General features: G+C 39.9%; 1 protein-coding gene across 50 annotated transcripts in view; it reads left to right on the top strand.

Annotated features, from left to right (window-relative positions):
* Window positions 1-25,611, top strand: part of TTN (titin) — a 283,766-nt gene that overhangs the window by 187,486 nt on the left and 70,669 nt on the right. For all 50 annotated transcript variants that reach the window (XM_044426908.1, XM_044426892.1, XM_044426914.1 and 47 more), the window contains 46 exons: window positions 1,111-1,279; window positions 1,375-1,641; window positions 1,889-2,155; window positions 2,259-2,537; window positions 3,011-3,419; window positions 3,514-3,638; window positions 3,742-4,008; window positions 4,615-4,884; window positions 5,135-5,437; window positions 5,524-5,826; window positions 6,347-6,534; window positions 6,625-6,739; window positions 7,632-7,916; window positions 8,311-8,462; window positions 8,594-8,741; window positions 9,160-9,337; window positions 9,427-9,548; window positions 9,790-10,077; window positions 10,422-10,718; window positions 11,125-11,311; window positions 12,596-12,711; window positions 12,802-13,101; window positions 13,281-13,580; window positions 13,678-13,783; window positions 13,901-14,097; window positions 14,186-14,491; window positions 14,583-14,861; window positions 15,208-15,507; window positions 15,602-15,904; window positions 16,003-16,377; window positions 16,477-16,779; window positions 17,126-17,425; window positions 17,521-17,817; window positions 17,910-18,194; window positions 18,274-18,567; window positions 19,492-19,791; window positions 19,913-20,221; window positions 20,308-20,498; window positions 21,471-21,900; window positions 22,783-23,091; window positions 23,502-23,650; window positions 24,083-24,112; window positions 24,237-24,366; window positions 24,461-24,760; window positions 24,849-25,166; window positions 25,277-25,573. In XM_044426908.1, the coding sequence (XP_044282843.1) occupies window positions 1,111-1,279; window positions 1,375-1,641; window positions 1,889-2,155; window positions 2,259-2,537; window positions 3,011-3,419; window positions 3,514-3,638; window positions 3,742-4,008; window positions 4,615-4,884; window positions 5,135-5,437; window positions 5,524-5,826; window positions 6,347-6,534; window positions 6,625-6,739; window positions 7,632-7,916; window positions 8,311-8,462; window positions 8,594-8,741; window positions 9,160-9,337; window positions 9,427-9,548; window positions 9,790-10,077; window positions 10,422-10,718; window positions 11,125-11,311; window positions 12,596-12,711; window positions 12,802-13,101; window positions 13,281-13,580; window positions 13,678-13,783; window positions 13,901-14,097; window positions 14,186-14,491; window positions 14,583-14,861; window positions 15,208-15,507; window positions 15,602-15,904; window positions 16,003-16,377; window positions 16,477-16,779; window positions 17,126-17,425; window positions 17,521-17,817; window positions 17,910-18,194; window positions 18,274-18,567; window positions 19,492-19,791; window positions 19,913-20,221; window positions 20,308-20,498; window positions 21,471-21,900; window positions 22,783-23,091; window positions 23,502-23,650; window positions 24,083-24,112; window positions 24,237-24,366; window positions 24,461-24,760; window positions 24,849-25,166; window positions 25,277-25,573 (11,443 nt within the window). The remainder of the gene's footprint in view (window positions 1-1,110; window positions 1,280-1,374; window positions 1,642-1,888; window positions 2,156-2,258; window positions 2,538-3,010; window positions 3,420-3,513; window positions 3,639-3,741; window positions 4,009-4,614; window positions 4,885-5,134; window positions 5,438-5,523; window positions 5,827-6,346; window positions 6,535-6,624; window positions 6,740-7,631; window positions 7,917-8,310; window positions 8,463-8,593; window positions 8,742-9,159; window positions 9,338-9,426; window positions 9,549-9,789; window positions 10,078-10,421; window positions 10,719-11,124; window positions 11,312-12,595; window positions 12,712-12,801; window positions 13,102-13,280; window positions 13,581-13,677; window positions 13,784-13,900; window positions 14,098-14,185; window positions 14,492-14,582; window positions 14,862-15,207; window positions 15,508-15,601; window positions 15,905-16,002; window positions 16,378-16,476; window positions 16,780-17,125; window positions 17,426-17,520; window positions 17,818-17,909; window positions 18,195-18,273; window positions 18,568-19,491; window positions 19,792-19,912; window positions 20,222-20,307; window positions 20,499-21,470; window positions 21,901-22,782; window positions 23,092-23,501; window positions 23,651-24,082; window positions 24,113-24,236; window positions 24,367-24,460; window positions 24,761-24,848; window positions 25,167-25,276; window positions 25,574-25,611) is intronic.

The raw sequence follows: 25,611 nt of genomic DNA, 5'->3' as shown, positions 1-25,611 counted from the left end.
ATTCACATTTTTAATATTTGATCTTTTCAGTAATTTTAAACAGAATTGTATAGTATTTGTTGAACTCATTAGAAGTATCTTCTACCTCATCTTAAAGAGTAAAGTTTTAGTCATTATGCATGAGCAAGGCATTTTAAACCATGTCTAGCTCAGAGCAAAACAAAACAAAACAAAAAAAGATTGGCGGACCCTGTGTGTAGACAGTTATGGCTATCCAAGGCCCCATTAGCTGTTCTCTTTTCCTCCATCATTTTAGCACCTAATTTCTGCTGTTCTTAAACCAATATTTGATAGAAATATTGTGTATTTTATTTTAATCTTACCAATTACAATAAAATACATTAATTATGAATATTCATGTACTAAGTCTACATATTTGGGGTAGTGGGTTTAGTGGCTTGGCTTGTGAGTCACTTATGTTCATGCACAGGGGCTTTTCAGCTCCTTCTGACAGTGACCCCCCACATCCTGCAGCAAACACCTGAAGGTGAGGCACTTTCTAAAGCAGAACCCCATCAGGTACAATGGGCTGCCACTTTATGGGAAAGTCGCATACACATTTGGAAGCAGTTTGTATAGTTCTCTGGATACAATCCAATCCAAATGGGGCATGCACACAATGGTCAGGACTGGGCATATGTGATCCTATTATGGATAGCCTCCTTTACCCATCCTGTCCAGATGCTTGCTGCTATGGCCAAGTGTCCAACATGGCTACATGTGTGCAACCTGCACCTGCTGAATGAGGAGGAGAAACTCTGCACACGACACCTTTTGATAGACACATTTGCTCATACAGCTGGAATACACTCAGCAGCCTGCTTTACATGGGTGTTGCCCCAACATACTGGTTTTACATGAAACGCAATTTCAGTAATGCATGCATCACCCCAAATAGTTGTAATTTATGATGCTCATGGTGAAATAAGTTATGCTGATTTTCATCGGAAATAAGGAATGTTGGTTTACAATTTGGCTTGAAGTGTTATTCAGATGTGCTACTTCTAAAGCACTCAGTAAATATGTTTCAATTTGTCTGTTACTGAAATTATAAAATCAACATTATGGTAATTTACCCTGTTTGATATTTTGTCAATGTTTTAAACACAGGCAAAGTGGTTTAGAGATGGTATTGAAATCCGAAAAGGCAAGAAATATGACATCATTGCTAAAGGTGCCCAGAGGATACTTATTATCAACAAATGTTTACTTGATGATGAAGCAGAATATGCATGTGAAGCAAAATCAGCCAGAACCTCCGGCATGCTTACAGTTATAGGTAAAACTAAACCAGCCTTTGCTTTTATTTTAGGTAGAAGAGCAATGCCTTGATTACTGTACTAATCAAATGCAACTGTGGTGCTATTTTTACAGAGGAGGAAGCTGTCTTTACCAAAAACCTTCCCAACATTGAAGTAAACGAAACAGATACTGTCAAATTTGTTTGTGAAGTTTCCAAGCCTGATGCAGATGTAACTTGGTTCAAAGGAGAGGAGGAGTTGCCTGATGGTGGTAGATATGAACAGATTGCCGATGGACGAAAGAGGATTCTTGTCATTCACAATGCCCGTCTTGATGATGTCGGTCCGTACAGTTGCAGGCTTCCAAGCACTCGCACCACTGGCAAGCTCAAAGTCCATGGTAAGCATTTTATTTTTGTATCATTCACAGGCAGATTCTGCCAGATGAAACAGCACGGTTGCGTAAATCGTAAAGCTTCCATTTTGGTTTTTTGGCCAGATTCTTTTCGGCCATGGCATGAGATATATGTTAGGGCATCCTCACGTCCAACCAGTCTGGCTGAAAATGCTGCTAATATTCCATTAGACAGAACAATCTATTCCCCCTTACTCTGATAACTGAAAATTATGTGCACATTTTTCCCCAGAACTTGCAGCCGAATTCATAACCAAACCCCAGAATGTTGAAGTACTAGAAGGGGAAAAGGCAGAATTTACCTGCTCAGTATCCAAAGAAGCCTTTGAAGTGCAGTGGCTAAGAGGTGATACTGTTCTTGAAGCTGGTGATAAGTATGATATCATTTCTGATGGCAAAAAGAGAGTTCTGGTCATTAAAGAATCTCTCCTGGATGATGAGGGAAGTTATGCTGTCATGGTTGGTGACGTCAAAGCCAAAGCTCGCTTGAAAGTGATTGGTAAGTTCTTTGAGGTTTTCTGAATACATTCGTAGGCCTGTAGTTTTTCTTTCTAAGCATGTAACTTACAAACATAATGAAATAATATATGTTCAAATTACAGAAAAACTCAGAATTGTTATTCCACTGAAGGACCAAGAAGTTAAAGAAGGAGAAGAGCTTGTATTTAACTGTGAAGTTAATACAGAAGGTGCCAAAGCGAAGTGGTACAAAGATAATGAACCAATATTTGATAGTGCAAAATACATTATGGTCCATAAAGATCTAGTTTACACTCTGAGAATCAGAGATGCCCATTTGAATGACCAAGCAACCTACAAGGTAACACTAGTAAACCAGCGAGGAGAACATGTCAAGTCCTCTGCTAAACTGACTGTACTAGGTAAGTGGGTTACATGTTTTAAGTCAGAAGTGGGGAATGTTCAGCTTGTGGGACAAATCTGGTAGTCGAGGGTTCCCAGTTCAGCCCACTAGGATCCCCTAGGAGACCATGTTCATTCCCCTGACTCTGCCTTCTTTCCTGGCATTGGTTTCCTGGCATGTGTTCACTTTTCCCCTTTCTAAAAGGTTGAGACACCTCTCCTAGGGCTTAATTGCTGGCAGTAAGAACTTTAAGTTGCGATGTGCTTGTTTGAGAGGAAGGGAATTTTATAGTATTCTCACCCCTTTTGCCTTTGGTTCCACTCACCTTTCCTTCAGCCCCACACACCATTAGAATGTAGCCCCCAAAAGCTTCTCTGAAACTGAATGGGGTCCCCCCTCAAAATCTAAGAAATGCAAGTTTTAAGTTCTGTCCAAGTTTGGATAAAGATATAAGCTAACCACTTTTTTAAAAAAACAACAATCTTTTCACAGAGGAAGATCTCAGAATTATTGAGCCCCTTCAAGACATCGAAACCATGGAAAAGAAGACTGTCACATTCTGGTGCAAAGTGAACCGACTGAACGTAACCCTCCAGTGGACAAAGAATGGTGAAGAAGTCACCTTTGACCGCCGTATTTTGTACAAAGTGGATAAATACAAGCATTCACTTATCATTAAAAATTGTGGATTTATCGATGAAGGGGAATACACGGTCACTGCTGGCCAAGACAAGTCTGTGGCAGAGCTTATTATCACAGAGGCACCTGCGGACTTCATTGAACACTTGGAGGACCAGACTGTCACTGAATTTGATGACGCTGTCTTCTCCTGCCAGCTTTCCAAAGAGAAAGTAAATGTGAAGTGGTACAGGAATGGGCGAGAAATAAAAGAAGGCAAAAAGTAGGTGCAGTTGCTTTAACTGGGTGCTGCTATGCAATGATTGCCATATAGAGCCTTGTTTATTACAAAATCCCCCTTTCTCTCTGCTATAAAGGTATCAGTTTGAAAAGGATGGAAATTTACACAGATTAGTTATAAAAGACTGCAGATTAGAGGATGAATGTGAGTATTCTTGTGGCGTGGACGACAGGAGATCCCGAGCCAGACTGTTTGTGGAAGGTACGGTTGCAATGCCTATTTCTTTCTAATTTTCTGTTAGTTTCTTTTCTTTTGAAGTAAAGAACTCATTAACATCCTATATATGCTTTGTTACTCTTACCAGAAATTCCAGTGGAGATCATCCGGCCACCACAAGATATTTTAGAAGCTCCTGGCGCCGATGTAGTCTTCAGTGCTGAATTGAATAAAGATAAAGTGGAAGTCAAGTGGTTGAGAAACAACATGATTATAGTCCAGGGAGATAAACACCAAATGATGAGTGAAGGGAAGGTCCATAGGCTGCAAGTGTGTGAGATAAGGCCTCGTGACCAGGGCGAATATAGATTTATTGCCAAAGACAAAGAAGCTCGAGCTAAGCTGGAATTGGCAGGTAAGTCTTTAAAGTTGATTAAAAATGGGGCGCGGGTAAGGCAGTTGTGTGAAATGTTCAACACTTTTTCTAGATGCTAAAGACTTTTGTATTCCAAAGCTGAGCCTACACAAAACCTAAAATACTGAGAGTTTTTTTCATGTTTTAATTAAATTTCATTTTCTTAAGATGAACAAATAGACAAAAAAGAATATAAAACAAAACAACTAGAATGAGCAAAACAGCTAAAATAGACAAAGCAAGCTAAAATAGAGCCAGTGTGGTGTAGTGGTTAAGAGCATGGGACTGGGACTCAGACAATCTGGGTTCTAGTCCCCGCTCAGCCATGGAGCCAACTGGGTGACTTTGGGCCAGTCACAGACTCTCAACCCAACCCAACCTCACAGGGTTGTTGTTGTGGGGATAAGATGGAGGAGGAGAATGATGTAAGCTGCCTTGAGCCCTTTGTAGGAAAAAGGCAGGATATAAATCGGAAAATAAATAAATAAATAAAATACTGAGAGGTTTTTAAAAGTTCATTGTGTTTTTCCGCATCAGAGTCTGTACTGAATGTACAGTATATTTAACGTATTTTGAAAATGTGCAAACTTCCATTGTTATCTCTAGCTGCTCCAAGAATCAAGACAGCTGATCAGAACCTTGTGGTAGATGTTGGGCAGCCATTGACCATGATTGTTCCATATGATGCCTACCCACGAGCAGAAGCAGAGTGGTTTAAGGAAGATGAAGCCCTGCCCACTCAGACAGTTGATACCACAGCAGACAGTACTACCTTCAGAATCCATGAGGCAAAGAAGTCACACAGAGGAAGCTACAAAATTATACTTAAAAATAAACACGGCCAAGCTGAAGCACATATCAATGTACAAGTCATTGGTAAGCTCATCATTTCTCACACCTTTGTTTGTGACTGAGTTTTTTCCTTTTCTTTTCTCTTGACAGCTGGCAACCAAATGCTTGCACGTATATGTAGAAAGGAAAAGAAGCACTGGTATCATGGTGACAAAGCACCAGAGGAGAAGTAGTTGGAAACTGCGTGCATGTATCTCATTGAGTAAATGCTATTAATGTCAGAAACAAAGTAAAACTGTTGCTTAAAATAAATTATGTTTCTCCTTAATCTCAGATGTTCCTGGCCCAGTTAGGAATTTGGAAGTAACTGAAACATTTGATGGTGAAGTTAGCCTTGCTTGGGAAGAACCAGAAAGTGACGGTGGTAGTAAAATCATTGGATATGTTGTTGAAAGGCGTGACATCAAACGCAAGACCTGGATTTTAGCAACTGATCGTGCTGACAGTTGTGAATATACAGTGACTGGTCTTCAAAGGGGAGGAGTTGAGTATCTCTTCCGTGTGAGTGCCAGAAACAGAGTGGGCACTGGCGAGCCAGTTGAAACAACCAAACCTGTTGAAGCAAAGAGCAGATTTGGTAAGAAAAAGAACTGAGTGTGCAATTTGTTGAAGTTTTTTTGAATAGGAACATTATGCATCATTAATTTTCCTTCCTCTTTGCAGATGTCCCAGGTCCTCCTCTCAATGTACAAGTTATTGATGTGAATAGGTCTAGTGCAACTCTCTCTTGGGAGCCACCAGAGTATGATGGCGGAACTCCAATTACGGGCTATATAATTGAATTGCGTGACAAAGGTTCCATCAGGTGGGAGCCAGCCATGACCACAGGGGCACATGAATTGTCTGCGGTATTGACGGATGTCGTGGAAAACAAAGAATACTTCTTCAGAGTCAGAGCTCAAAACCAAGTTGGAGTTGGCAAACCTAGTGCTTCTACACACGTAGTGAAGATTATGGATCCAATTGGTTAGTGTGCCAGTGATAATAGAGCAGTTTTCAATGTAACCTGATGATTATAATATTTGATCTAAAAATGAGGTGAATTAGAATAGGCTGGAAAATCTAAATAAAAGTCCATTACTTTTAATTTAAGAAATTAATATATATATCCATTTGATAATTTAGTGTCAGAAAATGAGAATAATAGGAGTGCCACATAAGTTCTAAAATAAGGGACAATGCTTCAGATGCTCAATGAGGAAGGACCAATATCTAAATTTACATAATTCATCCATTAGAAGATGATGGTCAGTTTTAGCAAGCTACATTAGAAATGTGTAAACATTTTGTTCCCTTTCCATTTCTTTAACTAGCCAGCCCCTGTGCAATATCACAAAATACATTTGACTTTCCTTTCAGTGTTGGAACTGTAGCGAGCCATAGGCATGGGCTTGTGGGAATGGCTGTATTGTTTCTCGAACTCTGGCTACTATTCCCTTTCTGAAGTGGGCAATATTTCAATCATTGAAAACATTATGTTTTCCAGAAAGGCCAAGTCCTCCCATTAACCTCGACCATTCAGACCAAACTAAGACATCAGTGAAACTAACGTGGGAGCCTCCTCTGAAAGATGGAGGCAGTCCAGTTTTGGGCTACATTATCGAAAGATGTGAGGAAGGAAAAGATGACTGGGTGCGCTGCAATCCAAAGCTTGTGCCTAAGCTTACTTACACGGTAGGGGATTATTTTCTGAAGTAAAATGTTAACTATTTGATTTTTTAAAATAGCTATAATTAGTTATAAGAATTACCTCTGCTTTTGCAGGTAACTGGGTTGACACCTCTAGCCAAGTATTATTACAGAGTATCTGCAGAAAATGCTGCTGGTATATCAGACCCAGCTGAAGCTATTGGACCACTGACAGCTGATGATCCTCATGGTAAGTAGAATTCATTTAATGGCCGTTGTCAGTTGGACTCAGGAAATCCCCGTTCTAGTTCCCCCTTGGCTATGAAACTCAGTGGGTGACTTGGGGACAATCTCTGCTGCTCAAGCTAACCTAGCTCACAGGGTTGTTGTGGGGATAAAATGGAGAGGATTATGTGAACCCTCTTGGGTGCCTTGAAGGAAACACAGTGGGATATAAATATAATAGGAATATGCCTTCATGGTATTTGAGTTTATTACAAGTAAAGCTATAATGTATCTGTAAGTCAGGCTTTGATATGAAAGCTTGTATTATCATTTTCAACAGTGACAATCTAAATTAGAACATACTTCTTACAAAGCACTTACGAGGAAATAGCAGAAAACCAATAACATGCCCCAGATAGTTTGGCTATACATTTAAGCCCTGAAAATCAAAGAGGCTACCACCTATTTCAGTCTGGTTTGCAAATATACAAGGCACTATTAAAAATCTATCAAACTGAAACTGGAATAAGTCATCCTATCTGCATTGCCAATTCATCGGGTTATAAAATATTTATTTAAAAGTTTGTGGGTTGGATCCAGGATATGTCTCTGGAAAAGAACGTCCTGCCACTCTTAAGAATCCCCTGCATGCCAGAAGCTGTGGAGACTGGAAACTGGAACTCCAGGAAACTGGAGTTTCCTGACTTTCACTTCGCATTTTCAGCTATCTGGAGGGATGTCATGGGAAAGATGGGGCAGAGAAGCTCATTTCTGCTAGCCTAAATCTAGAACCAGCTCTTTCTCAATTGTAGTGGCATCTATAATATTACTTCCATAAGCAATTGTAGTTTTATCGATGCTGTGCCAAAAAATAAAGTTTGAAATACTAATGGGCATAATTTGTTTTTGTTTGTCAGTTGGACCCACAATGGACCTAAGTGCATTTAAAGATGGACTTGAAGTTATCGTTCCAGAGCCAGTCAAAATACGTGTTCCTATCACTGGCTATCCTGTACCAACTGCCACATGGTCAGTAGGTGACAAAGTTTTAGAACCAGGTGACCGGGTAAAAATTGAGACTTCAGCTGCCTTTGCAACACTGGTGATTACTCCAAGTGAACGACCAGATAAAGGCATTTATACCTTGAAGTTAGAAAATCCCGTGTCATCCGTATCAGGAGAAATTAATGTGAATGTCATTGGTAAGCAATCAGTTATATTTATGAATATATAAATTTCATATAATGTGTTTTGTAAATCATCAGTTTTATACAGCAACCCACCTTTCTAGACAAATAATACTAACCAATATTAATTTCCATTGTGCCATTTCATTACCAGATACAATAATATAAGGCGGGGGGCAGTCATCTTTTTAACAAGTAAGATTGCATTCCTGCACACATTTACTCAGGACTAAGCTTCGATGAAAATAATAAGATTTACTTCTGATAAGATATGTATAAAAATGCTCTGTACATATGGTTTTTTGAAAAGCAGGAAGATGCATGAGAGAAAGTGATGACCCAAAATCTTTTATGAAATAAATAAAAATACACATAAAATGTTTATAATATGGTATATAACCATTTTTAGCTCGTCCAAGTGCACCAAGGGAACTAAAAGTTGGAGAAATAACTAGGAACTCAGTACAACTCACTTGGGAACCACCTGAAAATGATGGCGGAAGCCCATTGACTGGCTATATTATTGAAAAACGTGAAGTGAGCCGCAAAACATGGATCAAAGTAAGTTATATGTCTTTTTAATGCCTGTTTTAGTACCTGTTTGGTTTATGTATGTTATCACTATGTAATGCTGAAAGTGATGTTAAATATTCCCGCACTGTGCAAACAAACTGAGCATCTTGTGTTTTCAGGTTATGGACAATGTCCCTGACCAAGAGTTCATTGTGCCAGATCTGGCTCAAGGAAAAGAATACCTGTTCAAAGTTTCTGCCTGCAACAAATGTGGACCAGGAGAGCCTGCTTACATTGATGAGCCTGTCAACATGTCAGCACCCGCAAGTGAGTTTCCCTTAGAGGGTATTCTTACTGATTCTGTGTTTCTGGCTGTTATATGCTATACTTGGGGTGAAGATGGGTTTTGTGCAGCTCAGCTTATTCAAATTCTGAATGAACTGAACCCTGGATCCAAAGGCTTGTGCCCCCACCCTCTCCAGTGCTGCTCCCTGCATCCTCCGCAAGGCCACTCCTTAGGGTTTAGGAATCCTTCAGAGTAGCAAGGGATGCGATCCACAGGGCTGCTGTGGGAAGGGTGGATCAGCAGAAATCGGGGTGCCGTCTTTGGCAAACAGAGGTGCCTTTCCACTGCTGGATCCAAACTGGTGGGAGGGACGCACAGGCAGCAAAGAATACAAAAATGTTTAAGTTGTGCTAATTTAAGACCATATACATTTTTCTTCTTCTTTACTCTTCCTTACAGCGGTGCCTGATCCACCAGAGAATGTGAAATGGCGGGATCCAACATCAAAGTCCATTTTCCTTACATGGGACCCACCTAAGTATGATGGTGGCTCACGTATCAAAGGTTATCTGGTTGAAAAATGCCAGCGTGGAACAGACAAGTGGGAGCCCTGTGGAGAACCAGTCGTTGAGACCAAGTAAGGGCTTTCGGTAATGCGAAATGTTTCACAAGTTAAACAGTTATAAGTACCAATATTGTAAACTGAAATTGTTTTCTAATTAACAGAATGGAAGTACCAAAGCTTAAGGAAGGGGAATGGTATGCTTATCGTGTTAAGGCTTTGAACAGGCAAGGAGCCAGCAAGCCAAGCAAGCCAACAGATGAAATCCAGGCTGTGGATGCAATGGGTAATTATCCGTCTCAGTTCCATTAATGCTTCATTTCTAATCTTTAAAACAATCAGCCCCCATCCTTGGCCATACTGCCAAGGAATTATGGAAGTTACAGTCCAATGTATCTGGAGGATTCCAGGTTGGGCAATATTGCTTTAAAATGTCAGTAGATGTGAATTAACTTTTCACCTATGTATGCTGATACTATGCAGTTGATATAGTCTTTTAACTGTGCTTTAATTCTCTCTAAAATCAGAGGCCCCAGAGATTTTCCTAGATGTGAAGCTCCTTGCTGGACTTACTGTCAAGGCTGGAACTAAAATAGAGTTGCCAGCAACAGTCACTGGGAAACCTGAACCTCGGGTTACCTGGACAAAAGCTGAACATATCCTGAGACCCGACAAAAGAATATCCATCGAATCCAAGCCTAACCATTCCACAGTCATCATCACAGAAAGCAAGAGAAGCGACAGTGGCACCTACATTATTGAAGCTGTGAACAGCAGTGGTCGGGCGACAGCAGTGGTTGAGGTTAATGTTTTAGGTATGTCTTTGTTTCTGTTCAGAATTACTTTCCTTTCATTTATTATTACATGTTTATCCCACCCAATAGCCAAAGTTTTCTGGGTGGTTTACAAGATTAAAACTTTTATATATACATACATACATATATATGTAATACAATATATGTTTTAATCTTGGTTTACAAGATTAAAACTTGTGTGTGTGTGTGTGTGTGTGTGTATGCAAACATGCAGTCATACAATTCGCAGAAGTACATGTATCTAAAAACTATTTCCTGCTTAGCTTTTTTGTTTACATTTCTCAGTTTTTTCCACATTAAATAATTGAAAAGGAGATCTTCAAATGATTGCTATTTTTCCACAGATAAACCCGGCCCACCAGCTGCATTTGATGTATCAGAGATTACAAATGTATCTTGCCTCTTGACTTGGAATCCTCCACGAGATGATGGTGGCTCCAAAATCACAAACTATGTTCTAGAGCAAAGAGCTGCGGACAGCGAAATATGGCACAAACTGTCATCCACTATTAAAGAAACAAACTTCAGAGTTACCAACCTCACACCTCATAAAGAATACATCTTCAGAGTCAGTGCAGAAAACATGTATGGAGTTGGAGAACCAGCCCTGTCCACTCCTATCATTGCCAAATATCCATTTGGTAAGTTCGTTCAGTAGACAAAAAGGGTCACTTGTCACAATGCGCCTGCCGTGTGTAAACATCTAGGCATCCCCTCACTCTGACAGGTACCCCAAATGGCAAGTCATTCTGTAGCTACCTCCTCACCACACAGATCAGCCCACGCCAGCATGTTGCTTCTCTCCATACCGTTGCTGCTGTTACAGAGACAAACCTTATGGGAGGGACTGATGCACACACAGGTAGCCCATACACACAAACAGTTTGCCAACTAGAGCAGTGGCCATACAAAGACCATTTCAAACCACTCCCATGTGGTGGCAGTTTCTTTAGGAGGCACAGTGCCACAGGAGAGTTGTTCTCTTCCATGTTGCACAAGCATTGCAAAGGTATTAATATTAATTTTGATTGTTTTTCCTTTGTTCAGATCCACCAGGTGCTCCAACGCAAGTCCAGCCAATTGAGATCACTAAAGATTCTGTAACATTAACTTGGGCTGAACCAGATGAAGATGGGGGCAGCCCTATCACTGGCTACTGGGTTGAACGATTTGACCCTGACCAAGATAAATGGGTCCGATGCAATAAAATACCAGTGAGAGATACTACATTCAAGTAAGATCTTTATGCGTTTCTAGTCAATAGATAGATAGGTTTTCCTTAGTTAAATAGGCTTAGAAGAAAATTAACAAATTATTTTTCAATAAGCAATTTTCTAAAAATAAACATATTTTAAAATAAGCAGATTGCTAGTATATATTTAAGTCTCGGCTCAATATCATAGAAACAAACAGTTGATCTCCTCTAGTAGCTCCAGATCATTGCCTTGCTGCCTATCACTGGGTGCACATTAGGCAGAGGAGTATCCTTTCTCAGGTCCCATTCACATCCACCTACCAAATGCCCTGTTGGCAACTGAAGGTCTCATGCATGATCCCCAGGGTAGTAGCGCCCGTCACTGCGATTGCATCCGAAGCAGCACTGAGACTTCTAGGTGCGATTATGTTTCAGCACAGTCATTTGTGGGATTAGTGCTGATCTTAGAATGTCTCAAAGAAGATGGACCGCATCTTCTGCCTTTTTAAATACTCAGTCATTAGAATTGCTAATACAAATTAGGAATGGAGCCAGATTTAGTGATTTTTAGAGTAGACTCACTTACCTAATGGGATTTAATTTAGTCATTGCTAACTTAACTCCCATTGATCAGCTCACAAGTTTTGTAAGTCAGCATATGTGATAAGTCACCTGCTTCATTCGTTTTTGTTGTTCTGTTAGAAACACTGTGACTGAGCAGATTACAAGGACTGATCAGGTTACAAATCTGGATCTTCGGGAAGGCATCAATATGTCATGTCATTTTTAACAAATTACTTTTGAATTATTAATCCTTAAACTATTTAGTATACAATGTTTACTAAGTAAACATGTAATGCTAGGTACACCTGTGCAGTGTTGCAGGCTTTGCAATACTGCAGTGATGGGAAATCCCTTTTGCATGCCAAAGCTCTATGTATTCATCTGACTGTACACACACAAGAAACCTCTGGACTGGAGGAGTTGATTGTGTGTATATGGCAAATCCAAATTAATTTTTGTTGAACCTGTGGGATAAGATCTGGTTCTAGTTGCTGCTCAGCTGACTGAGTGACTTTGGGCCAGACACAGACTCACAGCCCAACATCCCTCTCAGGGTTGTTGGGAGGATAAAATTGAGAGGAGGAGGAGAATTATGTAAGCCTCCTTGAGTTCCTTGAAAGAAAGAAAAGGCAGGATATAAATATAATTAATTAATTAACATATACATTGTATGCACTCGTGTTCATACAAATGTTTACTTTTAGTATTGCATAGCATTTGGTAGTGAATATACTTTTAATGCATCCTTCTCCTCCTCAGGGTGAAAGGTCTTACAAACCATAAGAAGTACAAGTTCCGTGTCTTAGCAGAGAATCTTGCTGGACCAGGAAAGCCAAGCAAACCTACAGATGCAATCTTAGTGAAAGATCCCATTGGTACGTAGGCATTTTTCCAGACTGATTTTGTAGCTCAAACTAAGTTACTAATGCTAGACTTTCAGCTCTAAACGTTCTCTTTATGTCCAGATCCTCCATGGCCTCCTGGAAAACCAACAGTGAAAGATGTTGCTAAGACCACATGTTTCCTGAACTGGACAAAGCCAGAGCACGATGGTGGTGCCAAAATCGAGTCCTACGTAATTGAATTGTTAAAGACTGGTACAGATGAGTGGGTGAGAGTGGCTGAAGGAGTCCCCTCAACAGAACACTTCCTCAAAGGACTTATGGAGAAACAGGAATACTCTTTCCGAGTCAGAGCTGTGAACAAAGCTGGAGAAAGTGAACCCAGCGAGCCCAGCGATCCTGTGTTATGCAAGGAGAGACTTAGTGAGTAACTCTTGATCAGAACTTTGATGCATGCTCAGGATGCAGTGGAAGCATTGCACTTTTTTTAATGTTTTACCCTTTAAGCCTCCTCTTATGGACTCCCTATTTTTCTTTCCAACGGTTTAAATAATCTGTGAAGTTCACCTTCAATATAACCATTTTCTTGAATGCCTTTATAGGTCCACCTTCACCACCTCGATGGCTTGAAGTCATTAACATCACGAAAAACACTGCAGACCTTAAATGGACAGTACCGGAACGAGACGGGGGCTCCCCAATTACAAATTACATTGTTGAAAAGAGAGATGTGCGGCGGAAAGGCTGGCAAACTGTTGACACCACAGTAAAGGACACCAAATACACAGTGACACCACTGACAGAAGGGTCTCTGTATGTGTTCCGTGTGGCTGCAGAGAATGCCGTGGGGCAGAGTGACTACTGTGAAGTTGAGGACTCTGTTCTAGCCAAAGATACTTTCAGTAAGTTTTCAGCGCACATCTGCAGAATTTAGTTCCAAGGACTGGGCCTTGAATTTTAAAAGTCAATTTTCCTAATACAAATATCATTATTATTTAGCTACCCCTGGAGCACCATATGCACTAACACCAGTTGAAGTGACAAAGAGACATGTCGACTTAAAATGGGAACCACCTAAGAATGATGGTGGCAGACCAATTCAACGGTAAGAGTGAAATATGTGTTTGTGTGCATGCAGCTGGGTACATTACCTAAAGGACTGATTTAATTCATTCAGCCTAATTTATTTAATGGTGTGGTTCTATGTACTTTATTCACACAGGTATGTTATTGAAAAGAAAGATAAGCTTGGCACCCGGTGGGTGAAAGCTGGCAAGACGGCTGGACCTGATTGCCATTTCAGAGTAACTGATGTCATTGAAGGCTCAGAGGTTCAGTTCCAGGTTCGTGCTGAAAATGAGGCTGGCTGTGGTCACCCTAGTGAACCAACTGATATTCTGGCAATTGAAGATCCTACAAGTGAGTTATCATGGAAATTGTCATGAGAGAATTAAGTGTTATGCCGAACCACATGATAGAAAATAACATTTGTTTTCCATTCTGGCAGGCCCTCCTTCACCTCCTCTTGACTTGCATGTGACAGATGCAAGCAGAAAGCACATTGCAATTGCATGGAAACCACCAGAGAAAAATGGTGGAAGTCCTATAATTGGATACAATATTGAACTCTGTGAAGCAGGAACTGAAAAATGGATGAGACTGAATTCTCGGCCAGTCAAAGACTTGAAATACAAAGCAGAAGAAGGCATTGTACCTGACAAGGAATACATTCTCAGGGTCAGAGCTGTCAATGCTATTGGAGCTAGTGAACCATCAGACATATCAGAAAATGTTGTAGCCAAAGATCCCGACTGTAAGTATATTTCTTTTCAAAACCACTGTAAAATAAATGAGAATTCTTTCAGCATTCTGTATGCAATTATTTTTGGGTGATTTTCTTACAGGTAATCCATCTATTGATCTAAAGACTACAGACCTTATTGTCATCGAAGGGGAAAAATTAAGTATTCCTGTTCCCTTCAGAGCTGTTCCATCTCCTACCATTTCATGGCATAAGAGTGGGAAGGAGATTAGAGCAGGTGACCGAACAACAATGAAGAGTGACTACTCTTCTGCCCTGCTGGAAGTAACAAACACAGTCCATGCTGATGCTGGAGTTTACACAATTACTTTGGAGAATAAATTGGGTTCAACGACTGGTACCATCAATGTCAAAGTAATAGGTAATTTATTTTTCCTGCATTGACAGACATTAATAGTGGCAAGGAGGGGGAAAGATGCACAGATCTTGGCTACTTCCAAGATATATTTAACATAACCCAATGCTGATATGTTGCCTTCTGTAATACCCAGATACAGTGATGCAGAGTAAAATAGATAAATGGGTCATCTGGGTTGGCATCTGTTGCCCTAAAAAACTGTAAATTTTAAAGGCATGATTTATCACCAGTATGTTTATTATTCAGATGCACCAAGCACATGCATATAACATTTGCATTAATACAATTTTAAGTCTAACTGGGATTTACTTAGTTAATGCTACATGTGTGCAATCTGTTATTCCATTAGGTCTGCCTGGACAATGCAGCTCTATTAAGGCAAGTGAAGTGACTAAAAACTCATGCAAATTGAACTGGGAACCTCCAGAATTTGATGGCAATACTCCCATATTACATTATGTACTGGAACGAAGAGAAGCTGGTAGGAGAACATACATACCGGTGATGTCTGGTGAGAACAAATTGGCATGGCATGTAAAGGATCTTATTCCAAATGCTGAATACTACTTCCGCGTTAAAGCTGTCAATAAAATTGGAGGAGGTGAATACCTTGAACTGAGAAATCCAGTGATTGCAGAAGATCCAAAGCGTAAGTTTTTATTTGATCATCACGTAGACTGAAAATGCAAATAGTTCTTCTGTGGATTCTGTTACACATTTTCTTTGCACTTTTCAATATACAGAGCGTCCAGATCCACCTATTGATCTTGAGACTCACAACCCAACATCAAAGTCGGTAACACTCACATGGAAGCCACCATTGTATGATGGAGGAACCAAAATTATGGGCTATGTTTTGGAAAAACTAGTTAAAGGAGGAGACAAGTGGGAAAGATGCAATGACTTTTTGGTGCCTCTTCTGACTTACACTGTAAAAGATCTGGAGGAAGGCAAACAATATCAGTTCCGTGCCCGTGCAGAGAATGCAGCTGGTGTCAGTGAACCTTCTAATATCACTCCTCTGGTGAAAGCAGTAGATCCCATTGGTATGTTCTGGACTTTTCCCCTGTCCGTTTATTTTCAACGTGTGAAAGCTCTGCACTCTGCTATGATATTAACCAAAACCATGTTCGTATTGTTACAGAGGCTCCAAAGGTCTTCCTCGGTGCTAATCTCCAGGCTGGCCTTGAAGTCAAGGAAGGTGCTGAGATTCCACTAGATGCACGCATTTCAGGGTCACCTTACCCAAGTATTACTTGGTTATGGAATGATGAAATTATTAGACCAGAAGAAATTAAGAAGAGGGTTACCAAGTTTACTAGGAGAAAGAAAGGTGAAGTTGTAGAAGATGAGCCTTTCCATTTGTCCTTGCCGGAACGTTTGAGCATTGACAATAGTAGAAAAGGAGAGTCATTGCTTGTTGTTCGGGACTCAATCAGACCAGACCACGGCACATATACCATCCGAGTTGAAAATGATCATGGGGTTGCAAAAGCTTCATGTGAAGTCAATGTGCTAGGTACGTCCTTATGCGTATTGTGCTTCCTTTGCTATTTTCTTCAAAATATACAAAGAGATATGTGCCAAGTGGTGCTCACTGTTTTTGGTTTTCCAACAGATGTGCCAGGCCCACCAATCAACTTTGTTTTTGAAGAGATTCGAAAAAATTCCATTACTTGCAAGTGGGAACCTCCTCTAGATGATGGAGGAAGTGAAATATTGAATTATGTCTTGGAAAAGAAAGATAACACAAAGGCTGAAAGTGGCTGGGTAACTGTCACTTCAACACTTAGGCACTGCAAATTTAATGTGCTCAAACTGATTGAAGGAAAGGAATATGTTTTCCGTGTTAGAGCTGAGAACAGAGTAGGACCTGGACCTCCATGTACTTCAAAGCCTGTCGTAGCTAAAGATCCATTCGGTAAGTCATCTAGGGTTGTATAACATGTGCAACATTTATCCCAAAGAGTGCATTAATCATCATCCTAATCTCATATTTTAGTTAAATTTTTTAAATGTATGTGATTACAATAATTTAGAATTAAAACCTTGTAGAGAGATATACGTTCAAGTAACCATTAGCAAGAATGGTCTGTATATTGCAGCTCAGGATGCCTAGTAAAGGCATGATAGAAGTTAAAATTAAATCCATTCATATTTAGTCCCCTAGACAATGCTGCATGTCAGATCTCTATCCATCAAATTGAATTCCAAATCTATATAATTAATCATGACCCACTAAAGCCTGAATGTTTCATTTGCTGTAGGTCCTCCTGATGCACCTGATAAACCTCTAGTTGAGGAACCTACTAGCAGTAGTATGCTGGTTAAATGGAATGAGCCTAAAGACAATGGCAGCCCCATTTTGGGATACTGGATTGAAAAGCGTGAAATCAATGGAACTCACTGGGCTCGGGTGAACAGAGAACTTGTGAATGCCCTGGAAATGAAGGTTGAAGGACTACTGGAAGGATTAACCTATGTTTTCAGAGTCTGTGCTGAAAATGCAGCTGGTCCTGGCAAGTTCAGTCCACCATCAGATCCTAAGATTGCACAAGATCCAATATGTAAGTTTTTAAACGTGAAATATTACCAAAAGGTTTAAAAAGGAATGTTTTTTTAAAAGTGTGTTAATGCCAATTTGTGTCTTTCCTTTCTTTAGTGCCACCTGGTCCACCTGTTCCAAGAGTTACTGATACAAGCTCAACAAGTATAGACCTTGAATGGGATGCTCCACTATACAACGGAGGTGGAGAAATCACTGGTTACTATGTTTACAAGCAGTTTGTAGGCTCGAATGAGTGGTCACGTTGCACAGAAAAGCCGATTAAAGTTCGAAGCTACATAGTTAAAGGAATCAGGGAAGGTGCTGATTACAAACTTAGAGTTACTGCTGTTAACATCGCTGGAGAAGGACCTCCTGGAGAAACAGAGCCTGTAACTGTTTCAGAACCTCAAGGTACAACGAGCATTAAATTAAAATGAAATCTAATGTGAAATAGTTTGTGAGGTTGTAAACCAATTAGTGTCCTCTCTCTTTTCTGTACACAGAGCCTCCCACAGTTGAGCTGGATGTTTCTGTCAAAGCAGGTGTTCAGATACTAGCAGGTCAAACCCTTCGGCTTCCTGCAACTGTTACTGGACGGCCTAAACCTACAATTGTATGGACTCTAGAGGATGGGGAAATTGACAAAGAAAGAGTTGTGATTGAAAATATTGGCACTTCCTCTGAGTTGATTATAAAAAATGCACTCCGAAAAGACCATGGAAGATATGTGATTACTGCAACTAATGCGAGTGGTTCCAAATTTGCTGCAACCAGGGCAGAAGTATTTGGTAAGAAATACTACTTACAGTGAAATCAACAGATCAGTTAGTTGTGCTCTTTAATTACATCTCCCATCTTCCTTTCCAGATGTTCCTGGACCAGTTACTGACCTACATCCTGTAGTGGTGAACAGAAAGATGTGTTTACTTAACTGGGATGATCCTGTAGATGATGGAGGAAGTGAAATCATAGGCTACATTGTAGAAAGGAAAGATGCCAAAATGCACACATGGAGACTCGCTGTAGACACAGACAGATCCAAGTGTGATATTACGGGACTTGTGGAAGGGCAAGAATATAAGTTCCGTGTGTTTGCCAAGAACAAGTTTGGCTGTGGTCCACCTGTTGAATTGGGACCAATCCTTGCTGTTGATCCTAAAGGTAAAGTCGCATTGATATCAACCCTGGGAGCACCTCTAAACATACGATCATCTTCTTCTTCTTCTTTTTTTCCTTTTAATTTCAAATTTTAAAGTACTGCAAACATGTTTCTTTAGAAATATCTTTAGAATATCTCTTCCAGTATGAAAAAAGAGGGCAATTTTTTCTCACTGTTGAACCTGAGTATGTCCATTTCTTAACAGAAGACATTTGTAATGTAAGGAAAACTGATTCACTAAACCTGCAATCCAGCCTTCGGACTATGTTGCTTGCTCCTGTTCTAAATAATAGACTGAGCTCTTGGTTTAACCAAGGGACAGCTGTTGTAGAAAAAGAATCCATATGATTTTTGTATATATTGCTTCAGCTAGCTGTTCTTAACACATTTAGGATATGCATAATAAAGACTAGTGTCAAAAAATAGCATCTTGGTCAAATGCCCTGATAAAAATCCAAGGCATGTGTATCAAATGGACGTACGGTCACTGAAATATACCATTTTCCACACTTTGGTTATTTTGGTGGTAGTATGAGATCTTTCCTTTTAAATGAGGATTTGAAGAATTTTAAGAATATTTTATGTTATTTATTTTATTTATTAAAACATTTTTATGCTGCCCCATTCGCCGAAGCCTCGGGGCGGCTTACAACACTAGATAAAACAATAGATAAAGAAAATATGTAGGGAAGGATAAAAATGTAAAGCCTTTAGAACTTGCCCTCAATGTTTAATTAACAAATTGCATGTTCTGAGCCTCTGGGAAGGTTCATATAAGCACACGTAAATAAAATCATTATGTCAGGATTAGTTCCTTGATTATCAGTGAAAGTGCTGCACAATTGTAAACATGTCATAAAAAGGCAAAGTTTTCTTGTGCATGTGGATTGATTAAACCTGTCACTGCTCCTTTCCTATCACAACAGGTCCTCCTAGTCCACCTGAGAGGTTTATGTACACAGAGAGAACAAAATCATCCATCACACTTGACTGGAAGCCTCCCCGTAATGATGGTGGCAGTCCCATCATTGGCTACATTGTCGACAAGAGAAGACATGACTCAAATGAATTTGAAAGAGTCAATAAGAGACTCTGTCCAACTACATCACTCCTTGTTGAAGATCTTGCTGAACTGCATATGTATGAATTCCGAGTTAAGGCAGTCAATGAGATTGGAGAAAGTGAACCATCCCTGCCTCTTAATGTGGTGGTACAGGATGATGAAGGTGAGGCACTTTCAGAGCCAGATACACAATTATCCTATAAATGTAAAAATTGTGTCCTTATTCTGTGTTATATCTTGAGCTGCTACTCCATTACCTTGGGGTACTCCTTTTCTTTTTTCAGAACCTCCTACTGTGACCCTGCGTCTGACAGTTCGGGGAGATACTATCAAAGTAATGGCAGGGCAACCAGTCAACATGCCTGCAGATGTAACGGGTCTTCCAATGCCAAAGATTGAATGGTCCAAAAATGAAGCTGTTATTGAGAAAACATCAGATGCCCTTAAGATCATGAAAAAAGAAGTCTCTAGAACAGAGGCAAAAACTGAACTCAGCATGCCTGCAGCAGTGAGGAGCGATAAAGGCATTTATACAGTTACAGCTTCCAATCGGCTCGGCTCGGCATTCCGCAACGTTCACCTTGAAGTATTTGGTAAGTGCATGACTTGCTCCTTCAATGCCCTGAGTTGTCTGCTTTTCTTTCTGCCATGACACAGTATTGAACTTGGTTTTGTTTAGATCGTCCTTCTCCACCGAGAAACCTCACCGTTTCTGATATTAAAGCCGAATCCTGCTGCTTAACTTGGGATGCCCCGCTTGATAATGGTGGCAGTGAGATTACTCACTACATTATTGAGAAGCGTGATGCAAGCAGGAAGAAATCTGAGTGGGAAGAAGTATCCAGCACTGCAGTGGACAGGAAATTTGGGGTAAAGTTATGGTCTTGATTTTACAGATAAAATGCAGGGTCCTTAGTGAAGATGAGTATATATAAAACTACCCATGCTTGTGTTGATCGCTCATCTTCCAGTTTCTAGTAACTGTTTCCTATTTACATGTCCCCCTTTCTTTTAATGCCAGTGGAAATGAAATGTTAAGTTTGCTGTTATGTTGTCTGGGCGCAAAATAGGCAAAACTGTACATAGAGGTACCTCATTCTCTGTCTCACCAATTCTTTATTTTTAATAACAAAAGAAACATTTTTATCTTAGATATTTTTTAATCTTTTGACCTAGTTGTTTTCTGAGTAACTTAAAATACTTTCTGAGATATGTTTATAAGGTATGCTTTGACTGTGTCAGGAATATAATTTGAGATATGTTGGAAAGCCGTTATTACACTCAGAAAATCAAAATTGAATCCTGTTTATTTTGACCAAGTCCATCCCTTACTAGAAAGCATTAACAACATATCAGAATAGAAGAGAATCCTGTAATTTTTGGCATGTTGTTGAATTGCACATTATAACTGACAATATGCAATATTTGAATTTAATAAAAAAACTTTTGGTTTAAATCCTCCATCACACTGCTAGCATTAAAGGACTTTCTTCCTATCTCCTTCCCTGTGCAGTCCTCCAGACTTTCCTGTGGCCATGCAGACTGAATCCACCTGCCATAGGATTTATTTATTTATTTATTTATTTATTTATTAAAACATTTTTATGCCGCCCCATTCGCCGAAGCCTCGGGGCGGCTTACAACATAGATTCCTCCCTCAGTTATGTTTTTCAGTTAATAAATACAAAAACATACCCTGACACTTTTCTAGCATTCTGTATGGAGTCTGCTGGGGTAAAAATTTTGGTTCAAGTGACCTTGCTATGATGTATTGAAAGTTTTTGAAACAGTGCAGGAGTTTATTCTTTCAATTTAATATTTCACATTTTTTTTACTTTTCAGGTCTACAAACTTACAACAAATGGCCAATATCAATTCAGAGTTAGGGCTGTGAATAGGTATGGAATAAGCGATGAATGTCTTTCAGACAAAGTAGTTATCAAGGATCCTTATGGTCTCCCTGGACCTCCTGGAAAGCCAAAGGTCATAGATCACACTAGGTCATCAATGCTAGTAACGTGGACACCTCCTTTAGATAATGGTGGAGCTCCAATTACTGGCTATTGGCTAGAGAAGAAAGAAGAAGGAGGGGTCTACTGGTCTCGTGTCAACAGAGCTCCAGTAACAAAACCTGCTGTCAAAGGACTGGAATTCAATGTGCTGCGTTTGATTGAAGGTGTAAAATATCAGTTCAGAGCTATGGCTATCAATATCGCTGGAATTGGCCCTCCAAGTGAACCATCAGATCTTTTTGAAGCTGCAGATCCAATCTGTAAGTATAAAGTCTATGAAGAACATTAGGCAGTAAATGATCCTGAAGGCAGATTCTGACACTTTTGTTCAATGTCTTGAGCCTGTCCAAGAAAGGTCCTATAATTTCAGTACCTTTGAGCTCTAGTATCTAATGATTATCCTTCCTTGTTATAAGTAGGCATTTTCATGATATATAGCAATTGTTAAAATTCTAGGCTATCTTAGAAAAACTTATAAAATACATTCATATGAGGGGTTTTCTTTATCAAAATGACAGACAACACAACAAAACATGGTGTTGTTGTTTTTTACCATTGTTGGTCTGTTGCATTGTCTGACCCCAGTTATGGAATTTTACCATAGTAAATCTGGTCTTTAGAAACCATGATAAGAAACAACAGATTGTTCTGTAGTTTCTCTGTACTACCCTGGCTTGTCATTTTGTCTTAATCCAGTGTCATGGTTTCCATGGTCCTGGTATGCATCTACTACAGAGTTCTCTGGAAAGAGTGGCAACTGCAGGAGCCACTCCAGCCATCCTGCCTCTATGAAAATGAGGACCCAGTGAGGAAAAGTCGGGCAACATAGACAGAGAGAGATGCATGTTAGGACAGAATTTCAGGCAAAGTGGCTGATGGGATAGATACTATCAATGGGAGGACTGTGTGGGGAGGATGGAAACTGTAATAACATACAAACTACTTGACTGTCTGTCAAGTAGCTCGTTGTAAAAAACTGCAAACCATGGAAACCATGTAGAATTGTTTGTTGTACTGAGTGACTGCAGCTAATATGTGCAAATGTGCAGTTGCTCCATTCATATGTTGTAATGAGTTTTGTAATAGGCACTGGCAATGGGGGACATACATCTAATCCAAAATATGTTACATTTGCTCAATAGTTCCTCCTGGTGCCCCATCATGTCCAGAAGTCAAAGACAGAACCAAGTCCACTATATCCCTTGCATGGAAACCTCCGCAAAAAGATGGCGGTAGTCCTATTAAAGGATATATTGTTGAAATGCAAGAAGAAGGTAGTTCGGATTGGAAGAAAGTAAATGAAGGAGACAAGCTATTCCCTACCTGCGAATGTGTTGTACCCAACCTGAAAGAGCTCAGAAAGTATAGATTTAGAGTAAAGGCTGTAAATGCTGCAGGAGAATCTGAGCCAAGCCTTGCTACTTCAGAAATTCAGTGCAAGGATATTCTAGGTAAGAATTCATGGACACGGTTTTTTCTGCTGGCAGTGAAGGCAGATCAAAGGGTACATGCAAATGCAATTTTATTTAATCTTTTTAATGCTTTGTTGTTTTATATTGAAATTGTTATTTTATATTTTAATTTTATATTAAAATATTGAAATGTATTATAATTTATTTTGATATATTTCATTATCTTTGGAAATTGCTCTCAAAGCATTGCTAAAGGGCAATAATTATTGAGATCCCTGTGTCTATTTTCTTGAAAACACTGCACAATTTACAATACAACTTTGTACTCAGAAGTAAGTGCCATTGAGATCACTGCACCTTTCTCCAAAGTAAGTTGGTGTAGGATTGTGTTGTGTTGGAATTAAGGGATAAAGGCATTCTGATTATATTATATTATTCATATTTTACAGAGGAGCCAGAAGTATATATTGATGTTGGAGCACAAGACTTCCTCTCTTGTCGTACTGGCACAACAATCAAAATCCCAGCAGTTATTAAGGGACGTCCAATTCCTAAAACCAGTTGGGAATTTGAAGGAGAAGCAAAGAAAGCCGTGAAGGTCAGTAGCAAAGAGAACATCGCTTTTTTATATCTCTGAGAGCACAGTACTAAATCATTACGGCTCTTTACATGGAGAGGTCTGGTTTCGCTGTCTTCCCCTGTCCAGTGCCCAGCAAGAACCATGCAGCACAGATTTTGCAGCCTTGCCAACCACTTTGCATTACCATTTGTTAAATGCCCCCCTCCCCTCTCTCTGCCTCTTTCTCTCCATCCAATGGAGAAGAAACACTGCGGAACTTTCCATAGTGGCTGGGGTGTCCTGGGCAGGGCATAGGCAAGATCCACAGTCCGGGCTGTATTCCTGGCCTTGGAGAAGCGGACCTGTAGCATCCTAGAGAGCCTCAGATGGTTAGTGGCCATGGGATAGCTCTGCCTTCTATTCAAATAATGTGACTCAATTTTATGTTTGCTTTTTCTGCTTTATTTAAAGGATGGAAATAATGTACCTGAAGATGCTACGGTAAGAAATACCCTTAGTTTAATGCACATTTTTTTAGTGCAGCTAACTTTTTATATTAAAGTAATCTTCAAGTAATTTCTCATTGTTATTTTTAGTGAATTTATTTATTTGTTTGTTTGTGCAGGTGGAATCAACTGATACCACTTCACTAATTACTATCCCCGAGTGTAATAGGAGCCATTCTGGGAAATATAGTATTACAGCAAAGAATAAAGCAGGACAAAAAACTGTACATGTCAGAGTGAATGTCCTCGGTAAGACTAATAAAACCTAATTTTGCACTGTCATCAATGTTGTGATTTAAAGATAGTTATATAATTATTCTTTCCTTGTCTGAACCATAAATAGATGTTCCAGGGCCACCAAAAGACCTGAAAGTGAGTGACATAACAAGATGCAGCTGTAAACTTTCATGGAAAATGCCAGACAATGATGGAGGAGACAGAATCAGAAACTACATTATTGAGAAAAGAACTGTTGAAGGAAAGGCCTGGACAAAAGTTAATGCAAATTGTGCTGGCACATCACTTGTTATCCCTGATCTCATAGCTGGGCAACAATATTTCTTCCGTGTACGTGCAGAAAACCGCTTTGGTATTGGACCCCCAGCAGATACAATTCAAAGGACCACAGCAAGGGATCCAATCCGTGAGTTGCATCAACATAAAGTGATTGCTTTTGCTGATGATACTGTAAAGTAGAGCAGCACTTACACAACTTTGCTTTTGTTTTGAAGAACCTCCTGACCCACCTATCAAACTCAAGATTGGTCTTGTAACTAAGAACACAGTGAGCTTGACATGGAAGCCGCCAAAGAACGATGGTGGTGCTCCTGTGACGCATTACAACATCGAGTGCCTCCGCTGGGATCGCACAGGTGAAGGAAAAGAGGCTTGGAAGCAGTGCAACAGGCGCGATGTGGAAGAAACCAAGTTTACAGTTGAAGACCTTAATGAAGGTGATGAATATGAATTCAGAGTGAAAGCAGTAAATGAAGCAGGTCCAAGCAGACCATCAGCTACTGTTGGACCAATCGTTGTCAGAGACCAGACATGTAAGTGCTGAAAACAGTATAGCGATTGCACTTCAGAAGAGAATTTAAAGCATGTTGACTTCTATACCCTTTGCATTGGTGCAATAATGTTTTGCTTCTTTTGCTTCTAGGCCCTCCATCTGTTGAACTCTGTGAATTTATGGAGGCAGAAGAAGGAACAGATATTAACATTGTCGCCAAAGTAAAGGGTGTGCCCTTCCCCACACTGACTTGGGTTAAAGCTCCTCCAAAGAAACCTGACGACAAAATGCCAGTGCTGTATGATCAACATGTCAACAAGATTGTTGGTGAAGATTCTTGTACTTTATTAATACAGCAGTCTCGCAGAAATGATACTGGCCTCTATACTATAACTGCTGTCAATAATTTTGGAACAGCCTCAAAGGAGATGAGACTGAATGTTCTGGGTAAATATTACATGCTTTTGGTTTCAGCAACCCAGTTT

The sequence above is a fragment of the Varanus komodoensis genome, unplaced genomic scaffold, assembly GCF_004798865.1.
Source record: "Varanus komodoensis strain SLA01 unplaced genomic scaffold, ASM479886v1 scaffold18_1, whole genome shotgun sequence".
Lineage (NCBI taxonomy): Eukaryota > Metazoa > Chordata > Lepidosauria > Squamata > Varanidae > Varanus > Varanus komodoensis.
This window is presented reverse-complemented; position numbering and strand designations above follow the sequence as displayed.